The sequence below is a fragment of the Ictidomys tridecemlineatus genome, chromosome 9 (assembly GCF_052094955.1).
Source record: "Ictidomys tridecemlineatus isolate mIctTri1 chromosome 9, mIctTri1.hap1, whole genome shotgun sequence".
NCBI classification, from domain to species: domain Eukaryota; kingdom Metazoa; phylum Chordata; class Mammalia; order Rodentia; family Sciuridae; genus Ictidomys; species Ictidomys tridecemlineatus.
In genome coordinates, this window is record NC_135485.1 from 76279657 (window position 1) to 76290079 (window position 10423).

General features: G+C 43.3%; 1 protein-coding gene across 1 annotated transcript; it reads right to left on the bottom strand.

Moving 5' to 3' along the window:
• Nucleotides 1-1493: 1493 nt before the first annotated feature.
• On the bottom strand, nucleotides 1494-8071 carry LOC120884527 (dual specificity mitogen-activated protein kinase kinase 6-like). Its single transcript, XM_078020741.1, has 6 exons — nucleotides 7968-8071; nucleotides 7615-7731; nucleotides 6900-6951; nucleotides 4419-4546; nucleotides 3119-3196; nucleotides 1494-1637 (listed from the first exon to the last, which is right to left on the bottom strand). The coding sequence occupies exons 1-6, from the start codon at nucleotides 8040-8042 to the stop codon at nucleotides 1494-1496; spliced, it is 594 nt and encodes a 197-aa protein (XP_077876867.1). The 5' UTR covers nucleotides 8043-8071.
• Nucleotides 8072-10423: the final 2352 nt, after the last annotated feature.

Consider the following 10423-nt stretch of genomic DNA (forward strand, 5'->3'; position numbering starts at 1 on the left):
CAAAAAAAATCAAGTTCTTTGAATCCAGAAGGCGAAATCATGACCGCTATTTCAACTGGCAGATATATCCAGCCTGTTCACGTGAGGAAGGCAGACAGGGGACAGACCTCAAGAGCCCAGAGAATGTTTATTTTAGAGACACCCAACGTGTCTTATCCAGGAGTTCCAGCCCCTCTCTAGCCATTCAGCCCAAATCAAAACCAAACCAAACCACCGTGGGCCAGCCTCATAAATCATTAGGGAAAACACCCAGGGTGAGAGTGGCCTGGGACCAGAAAAAGTCCAACAGGCCTTAGTTTCACAAGCTACAAGAGCCTTTCCCGTGTCATCATGTTTCCCAATAAAAGCTGTATTCACAACGCTCCTTCCAAAGAGCAAGAAGGCCGAGGAATAATGCTGTGAGGAAGAGGTCGCTTAGACTTCCCTGTGCCCTTCGGAGTCTAAAGAGCTCCAGGCCCCTCCATGGCAGGGAGTGGTCAGAACTGCTCCTCACCAGGAGGCACGGCTGCGACTGCCACCAGCTCTGACTCTCTCCTTCTCCCAGTTCTCAGCCGCTTTCTCAGGATGCCCAGATAAACTAACTTGGTTCTGTTATGTGCTTGACCTTGGATGTCCTCTACACAGGGGTCATTATCATGTGACCTTGGGCATTCTGGCCAGACCGCAGATAGGAATCACTGGATTGTCTGGAGAATACCATCCCCCTTCTTACTTTTCTTGATGGCACCGGCAATTTCCATGGAAAACAAAACTTGACCACCTTAATGTGGTTCTTTCCCTCTTTCTAAGACAACTTTCTTTGAATCCAGCTTTCTTTGGGTTCTATTCCCAGATCCCCAACATCGTCTGCTGCGCCCTCCTGGGTGAGCACTTCTGCAGTGAGCAAGCATTCTGTAGAAGCCAAGATTCTGCACACTTCTAGGTAGCTCAGCAACACCCTTGAACCACCACTATCTCTTCCAAGGAGATCTCTGCCTCTGTTCCCCATCCCTGGGCTTCCAGGAATTCTCACCACGTTTCTCTTTATGCTCTAAACAACATCAAATTGCTCACAGCTTCCATAAGGGAGTTTCTTGCTTGTGGACATCGTGTGTGATATTCCTTCTCTTTAGAATCCCTTCCCTCCCCTACTCCCCCTTCTACTTGGAGAATACCTCCCAGGGGCTCAGTTCAGGATTCATCTCCTCCAGAAAACTCTGTCCTGATGCCTTCCCTCTGACTTCTCCGAATACCCTAAGCATCTCTCCACCCCTGGACCTGCCCTACTGTGATACTGCACTACAACAGTTGACTCATGAGACTCCCCTACTTGACTTGGTGGAGCTTTAGGGAGGGCCAGGATTGTGATGTCGGCATCTTATTCTCAAGCATGGAGGGCAGACTCCGTAGATGCTTCCAGAATGAATGTATGCAGAATGGACCAATCCCAGTGGAGGGAAGTCATGAGAACGCACCACTTTCCTCAGCCCTGGCAGCGGGGAGTCGGGGCTGTCTTACCACTGTGAGGTAAAGTCGACAAACTGTGAGGATAACTTGTCTGCGGGCAGCTGTGGTGACGGCTCCTCTACCACCTGTTTGAGCTGCTGAAATGGGGTCCCCCAGGAATCGTAGGGAAACCGGAGGATGGCCAGTTCAATCTGCAAGGGAGAGAAAGCCATGTAAATAGAGATGCCTCCGGGAATCAGCCGTGTTTCTCTCCAGGAGAGTGAGAGGGAAATACAAAGGTGAAGTTCATGTATAATTTGGGGATAAAAACAAATTAGTAAGCTGTTTTCCCCCCACCACCACCATATTCCTAGAGCTAGAGGTTTTTCAATATTACCTTATTAGAGACAGTCACTGAAACCTACCTAAAACCGGTCCTTCAGCAAAACACACTGGGCTACTTTATAACAATTATAAGCCACAATATTAAACTTTAGGACTGTTGTGGTTTAGATATGAGCTATCCCCCTCAAAGGTCATGTGTTAGACAAGGCAAGAGCATTCAGAGGTGACAGGGTTAGATTATGAAAGTTGTGACCTAAGCAACGAATTCTTCCACTGACATGGATTCACTGGGTGGTAACTGTGGGCAGGTGCGGTGTAGCTGTAGAAGGTGGGTCACTGGGTTTATTCTTTGTCCCTGGTGAGCAGAGCTTTCTCTCTGCTTCCTGATTGCCATGTCCCGAGCTACCTTCCTCCTCCATACCCTGTCTCCATGATGTTCTGCCTCATATTTGGGCTCACATGGCCTGTGGACTGAGACCTCTGCAACTGTGAGCCACAAAAAAATCTTTTTCTCCTGTAGGTTGTTGTTCTTGTCAGGTCTTTGGTCACAGCAACCCAAAAGCTGACAAAAACAAGGATTTTCTAGAGCAGAACTGTAACTCTGCTGCCACCTGCAGGTCCCTTGGCAAAATGAGAGGGGAAAAAAAAAAAGTAACCCAGGACCCAGTAAGTGATCTTTTTTTGGACTTGGGTAAAAGCCACTTTGCTGTTACAGGATCATGGTTTCTGGGCAGGGATGTAAAATAACTTACAGGATTTAATCAGCTGCTGTGCCTGGAAAGGAGCCAGGACCACAGTGGATAATTCCAGGCCTCGGTGATAACACTGAAAATTTATGATCACCAGTTACTAATTTGACACTGATCACGTAACTGCAGGGCTGTGCCTGAGCACATTTTACTGTTTGTTAACATGTCTTTAGGACACACCTGACCTCAGCAGCCAAGACTCCTATAGCCCGTGACCTCCTACAGCGGGGCCCACACACATCAGCACTCTGTGTAGCGTAAGCATCTTGCTTTGACTAGAATCATTTGACTGAAGGTACCAGGACTCTGGTCAGACCCTCTTGCTTTACAGATGAGGACAGAAAGACAGTTCATGGGACTACCAGTTACTCAAGGGCATACAACTAGGAAGAGGCAGAACAAAGAGAAAAATCATTTTGCCCAAACCCAGTTAAGTATTCCCAGTACACCAAACTGCAAATAATTGTCACTCGAAAACCACCTGCCACATCAGTCAAAAAAAGGATGCTCAAGATCATCATGCAGGGCTTTTGCTTCTCAGTCCCAAAGCAGTGGCAGGCTCAGAACCTCCACCACCCAGGACAATTGTCATACGCTACCATGGTGATGCCCAGACTCCAAATGTCAGACTTCACGCTGTATCCCTTCTGGTTGAGCTCTGGGTTTATTCTTTCAGGCTGCAAAGAAGACAGACAACTGAGAAACTGGAAAGACCTTGGAGACAACATTCACAGCTCAACTAAGACTCAGAGTAGGGATGGTCGAAGCTGCCAAGTGAGTTGCTTTAAGCTTTAACATGACTCCCAGGCCCAAAAGACTCGGTCACCCACAGCGAATAGCCATGTCTCCGTGGAGTTTCCCTTCTTCTGCTAGTCCTTTCTTTGAGACAGTCCTGGATCAAAGTACCTTCACAACAAATTTTAATTTTGCCTTAAGAAATGGGGCATGCATTATCAAGCTACTCTGCCCATCTAAAATTATCCTTGTTAAAAATGCCAACCGTCTAGAACCGATTAAAAAGAATCCACAAGAGTCACTAGGCTGCGACTGTCCAGTGCTAGTAGACTCTGGCAACCTTTAGCTGAACACGGACAGGGAGCTTTTCAATTCCAAACACAATATCATAAATGGAGCCCCAATGTCTCTGCTAATGGTGATGAATCTTCAGTGCTGTGAGGTTCTCTCACGACTAACCCAGCTGTGTGGGTATCACTTAAGTTCTACTTACTAATCTGTCCTCAGCCAACCAGGAGATACTCACCTGAAACTCAGGGTAGGAAACCGTGCAGGCTGTGTGTATTCCTTACGTGTGTTTTCAAATAATATATCCCTTTTAACTGATTTTTAAAAGGAATATATATGCTACATTCTGAATGTTTCTGTACCTGCCCCTGCAAAATCCACACATTGAAACCTAATCACCTGTGAGACACAAATAATTGGTGATGAGGTCCTCAGGGTGCAGGCTCCATGAAAGGAGTTAGTACTCTTATTCAAGAAGCTCAGGAGAGATCCCTCACCCCTTCCACCAGGAGAGGACTCAGCCAGAAAGTGCCATTTATGAATCAGAGATGGAAGCCCTCACCAGAGACCGAATCTGCCAGCACACTGATTTTGGACTTAGTGCCCTAAACTCTGAGAACTTGTCTCTGATTTTATCAATATTATCTAGTTTGTGGCATTTTGCTATTGGAGCCCAAAAGAACAAAGACATTATATGAAGCAAGTGACTAAGGAGTTCAGAGAGAAAATATTTAAGAAAACAAAACGATGCAGAATACTTCTCGAGTCTCAGGCACATTTCAACCTACCCATGCAGCCATCCATTTCCCACTCCCGCTGCCTGATTTTGCAGGCTGTTCAGTTCTCAGATGCCACCCCTGCCACTGCCAGACTTACGGCCATGTATGGCTTGCAACCGGCGTCAATTGTTTTAGCAACAGAGTCCACCAGGTAGCCGCTGATTCCGAAGTCACACGTCTTCACTTGGCCCAGGGCATTAATCAGCACGTTAGAGGGCTTGACGTCTGAAAGCAAGAGTAACCGGCACACCATCATCCCAGCCTGCTCGGAAGATCTGCGTCTCTGCCACCAGAGGGCCTGAGATCCCCGTTAGTCCTTCACCTTCCATTGTTCCCTGAGTTGCCCAACTCAAAAACAAATGTCACCCCTGACTCACGGCTACCTGCTGCTTGTGGCTTTCAAGGTGATTCTTATTCTGCATGTTTTGTCTGTGTCCTGTAGGTTTGTAAAGCCCCAGGTGGAGAGAACTGTTTTCCTCTATTTATTTATCATCTTCATTTCCAGTAACATGGCAAACACTTTAAAAATTATTACTGAGCCAGGCGCCCTGGCACACACCTCTCATCCCAGCAGCTCAGCAGCCTGGGGCTGGAGGATCACAAGTTCAAAGCCAGTCTCAGCAACAGGGAGGCACTAAGCAACTCAGTGAGACCCTGTCTCTGAATAAAACACAAAAAAAGGGTTGGGGATGGGGCTCAGTGGTTAAACACCCCTGGGTTCAATTTCCCAGGACAAAGAAAAGTAAAAATAAAAAAAATAAACCCAGGCACATCAGAGTGCAGGGCAGGTCACAGAAGGGGCATTCCTAAACAGATTTAAATGGAACCCACCCACTCACATACCCCAGCAGATGAGCACTGCTGTCTCTGGGTAATGAAATTAGCAATTAGCTCCTTTTTCCCTTTGTGACATTGTTCACAGAGAACATAGAATAAGAAAGAAAAAAAAAGTCATTCTAAAAGCTCTAAAAATTATCCTATATCATTTTTTTCTCTTAAACTGGCTGACAACACAAATTTCATTTTGTTATTTTTTAAACCTTTCTATCCTCAAATAAGAATTAAATATCTCATAATTTGGAAGTAAGCTGTTAAAAATCAATTTCACATTCCTGAGAAATCCACATTGTTTTTCCTATCTACACTCTATCCCAATTTCTTCTTCTGGTCTTCCAACCTCCCATTTTTTTTCAATTTTTAATACTACCAATTTAGTAATAATAATAGGCACATTATCCTTTCCAGGCACATGGCTTAAGAATGATCCAAACCACAAAGCTCTATTAGCTATCAATACTTTCCATTAACTTTCTCAAAGACGTGACTTAGCGGACCTCTTCCAAGAAGTTTTTCCTCACCATGGACTCCCAGTAATAATCAATGACTCATTTTACACTCTACAGATCTACTTCCATATTTGGCATTTTTCTAAGACAATTTCCTTTTTCGAAACTCTTTTATTTGTGTATATATATTCTAATTTCCTATTGATAATTTTGTGACAAAAATATATTTTCACAGATATGTTTCAGGGCATCTATTATAGTGTTGTATTTAAATAATGCTTTAAATATGATTATAAGAGCTAAATGTATAGATGAATGGATGGATAAAGGTAAATGAGTGGATATATTGTGGGTGCATGAATGAATGAAGAGATAATAAGCCAAAAAAAAGAAAGAGAAGAATGGAGAAAAGAAAAACCAAATCATTTTCTCCTGCCTCCTGCAGATGGAAAGGGCTCAGATTTATTCCAGAGGTTTCCTCACTTCGATGTGCTCAAGAATCCCCTAGAAATCTTATTGAAATGTAGAATGTCATACATTTGTCCATTATGCTTTGGGAACAAGCTTCTGCATGATGGTGAGTACAAGATGAATCTTTATCATCTCTGAAATTCTCCATGATCCCTTAGCTTGGTAACAGGTATTTTATATTCAATTTAGTTGTAATATAAAGCCCAGGTCTTCTTATCCCCTCAACCAATCAACCAAGATTAAAAATACATACATACATATATATATATATATATATATATATATATATATATATATATATATATATATATATATATACTGTTGTAGTTTGGACCTGAAGCATCTCTCAAGTGATGAAGGCTATGTTCAGCTTGGCACTACTGTGAAGTGGTAGAAACTTGAAGAAATGGGACCTCATGGGAAGTTTTAGGTCTTTGGGAGTATGCTCTCAAAGGTGACATGAGACCTCGGTCTCTTCCTCCCTTTCATTCCCAGACACAGTGTGAATGGGCTTCCTCTGCCACACATTCTCACCATGATATGTGGCTGCACTATAAGCCAAAAAGTAATGGGGCCAATTGACCATGGACTAAACCCTCCAAAACTGTGTGCTAAAATAAACCTTTCCTGTCTATAAGTTGATTATGATCAGGTGTCTTGTTACAGTCACAAAAAGCTAACTGTTATGCAATTCCCAAAAAATTACCTGGCTCAGTTCCACTGCCATCTTTACAGGAGAGAGGAAAGTGAGGAGGAAGACTGCAAGCCAAAGAAATGAACTTATTAAAAGGAATAGCCAGGGAAGCTGTGTGGATGCTTACCTCGATGAATGACAGAGAGTTTACTGTGTAAATGTTCTAAAGCTTTTACAATCTGTAAGAGAAACACAAAGTAGAACTATTGACCCCATCACTGGAAAGAAACTGAATTCAGGTTTATTATCCCTGCCTAAAGGTCACAGGGTAAGGTATCTTCCCAAATAGTGGTGGTTCTACCCAATATGTGTAGGTACAGCAAGTTACACAAACTGGGCTCCACTCACCAGAGAGGGCTAACATCAGAGATGTCTCACTCATCTCTTTTTTTCTGTTTGGCCTCAAGCATTTTCTTTTTTCTCTACCCTCATGAATCTCACTAGCCATTAAGGTAACAAACAGTCTCTTCTATCTTTTTCTGCTGCTTCTTTCTATGAATAGTAGTTTTAAGAAGACATTTAAAAATCTACAAATTAAAACTGAAATAAAAAATAGGTATCAGAATATAGAGCTGGGTGGAATGCACTCATAACAGATGGCTGCCCTGATCAGAGTATTGAGTGTAGAGTTTGCTAAATTAAATAAGTGGTAACGTCTTCAACGCAGGGCTCAGGATGGAAAGCACTTATTTACCCACCCACCCATGGAGGCACGCATCCAGCAGACACGTGTGGGATGGTCATGATGGTAAAGGTTAGGGTTCCTCATACTGGGGACCCAAAGACCCTTGAAGCCTAGACTTTTTATGTTCTTCTTGCAATAAGGTTCAGGATGTACTCACAGAAACTGCTATCTTGCCTAAGATGTCCTCTGGAATTGTTTGGCCTTTATCAATCACTTGTTTGTAGAACTTATCTAGCGACGTGTCCATGAGCTCCATGCAGATCCACACATCACCCTGGAGATCAGTCCATTCGGGGAAGGTCAAGGAGGGTGGAAAAGGGGGAGAGAAGAAATGGTCAACACCTTGTCCTGAGGAGGAAAAGGTACAGTTCCCCTTCAAGATCTCAAAGGGATTTGTAAATGAGCAAGATCAGCTCCAAAAGGCAACACAGGCAGCCTGGGCCTGTGAGCGAGGGGAGAAAAACTGTAAGTCATTATTCTTCTCGGACTTTGAATCAAAGGATCACCTACCTCCCGGAAGAGGGCACCATAAAAGGTGACGGTGAATGGGCAGTCCATCGTCCTCATGGAAACATCCAGGTCCATCAGGAGCCTTTTCTGCTCTTGGCTGTTTACAGTGGCCCGGATCCGCTAGATGGGAAGGCATGGAAAACTTAGGGTGACTTCTCTGAGCTGAGTCAGTCAGTCAGGCAGGGAGGTGAGGAGCCTATCCCTGAAACCAGCTGAAGCCACTGCTAGCACATATCCACCCTGAGTGACAGGCCATTTATAATCCCTAAGAAGTAAGGAAGAGGTCTGGGGATGTGGCTCAAGTGGTAGCGTGCTCGCCTGGCATGCGTGCAGCCCGGGTTCCATCCTCAGCACCACATACAAACAAAGATGTTGTGTCTGCCGAAAACTAAAAAATGAATATTAAAAAATTCTCTCTCTCTCTCTCTCTCTCTAAAAAAAAAAAAAGAAGTAAGGAAGATTGTTTGTCATTTGATTTCTTAAACAAAAAAAGCAAACTAACTGAATATTTCAGAGATTAGGAAGATGTTTAAAACTGTATTTCTAAGGTATAAAAGTAATCTGGTTTACAGGACTATATCAGGTTAGTGTGAAGGTACTTTACTGCTTATATGTGATCCTCAGGGGTAAAAAGCCAAAAGCCCCTCTTTGGGAACATGAAGGAGTACAGTAGCTATAGTTAGCCCTCCATATCCCCGGGGGATCGGTTCCAGGACCAGCTGCCCTTGTATTACCAAGCCCAAGGAGGCCCAAGTCTCTAACATAAAACAATGTGGCATTTGTTTATGATCTCTACATATCATCTCATATACCTTAAATCATTCCTAGATGGCCTTTAACCTTTCATACAAAATAAATGTATGTAAACAATTGTTACATTGTATTGTTTAAGGAATAAGGATGGGGGGAAAGTTTGTACATCTTCAGTGCAATTTTTTTCAAATGTTTTTGATCCATAATTAATTGAATCCAGAGGTGTGGTACCCAAACAGAGAGAACCAACTGTATTTGGAATCAAGTGCAACTGTCAGAGAACTGGTACAACTACAGGAAGAGGAGGAACCAAACAGAAACAGAGAAACCACTTAACCCAACCCGGTGCTTCTGAAAGAAGACAAACCTGTCACACCTGCAAATATTGCCTTCCAGAAATGTGACTGTGTCTTTAACTGACAGCAGAGTTACCGTAATACTAGGTCTTCATGAGGTGGCCTCCATTCTCTAACAGGAAAGGGCTCCATGTCTCTTGCCATTCCCAATAAGGGCCCGGTGACTAACTATGCAGAAAAGGCAATTCCTTAAGAAGGCCAGAATCTTTCCAGAAACACAACTAATCTAGATTGCAGTCCATAGCTCAACAGTGATGCAAATTTACTCTAGATGTATTTACCTTTCTTTTTTCAACAAACAGATATTTTCTCTCTCAAATACAGTTTCTTGATTTTCAGGGACAATTCTTTAACCCAAAACAGTATAAAACAGATTCATGCATCATAGCAACCAAGCGCATTGTGTAACTTGCTTTGGATGCTGACGGGAAAAACCAACAGAACAACAACAGCACTTCAAGATAATCAAAGAAATGTTAGTTCAGATCCAGTATCAGAAGAGGCTAAGAAAGCATTTGCTAATTCCTTTAAGTATGACAGTGACCTCATCATTGTGTAAAAAAAAAATTAAAAATGGTGGTGGAGGGGCTTAGTTAAAAAATAAATGTCTATGCAACCCATACCAAAGAAGCATTTTACGCACATTTGGAGAAAAATACTATTTCCTGCAAAGAATCTTTTTTTTTTTTTCACCCTATTGAAGACCATTTTGTTTCTGTGAAAAGGGCTGGTTTAAAGTGGAGATGAACAAACATACACACTGCAGACACAAAACATTCGGGGAACATCAACTCTACCTTCACCGCCATGATCTGCTCACTGGGCACGTGCCGCATCTTCTTCACCACCCCGTACGCACCTCACCCCAGTTCCACTATAGACTCCAGGTCATCAGCCTTCACCTCAAAGTTCTGTGAGAGAGAAAAATAGGAAGGTGACAAAGGAACTAGACACTGACCACGCTGTCCTTACTCATCTGGTTTTTCTCAATGTTCAAGGGGTCATTGCCTGGCCATGTTTTTCTAGCAAGCCACAAAAAGCAAGAAGCCACCAAGAGCAACAGGAAAAGCTCAGGTCTCTACAGGAAGCCAAAGCAACCTGCTCATTACAGGCAACACAGAGACCCAACTCCACCCAACTCAGTTTTCCAGTGGCTCTATGGAAGCTGTCTACACTGCAGCTCTTAAGCCACACCCCCTTAATTATCTTTATAACCTACTACTGGCTGATGGCAACCAGATCTATGCCATTTTGAGACTGACCCTTCCAAGAAAAACATCCAGTCTCTTCAAATACCCTCAACAAAAGTGAATGCTAATCCATAATGGGGGATGGGGCTTAGGATAA

Bases quoted from the DNA above. Each gene is read 5' to 3' on its own strand.
- LOC120884527 (XM_078020741.1), bottom strand. From the start codon at position 8,042: ATGGACCTGGATGTTTCCATGAGGACGATGGACTGCCCATTCACCGTC. The intron at 7,732-7,967 runs GTAGGTGATCCT...ACTGATCTCCAG, and splicing joins ATGGTGCCCTCTTCCGGGAG to GGTGATGTGTGGATCTGCAT. The intron at 3,197-4,418 runs GTAAGTCTGGCA...TCTTCTTTGCAG, and splicing joins GTTGCAAGCCATACATGGCC to CCTGAAAGAATAAACCCAGA.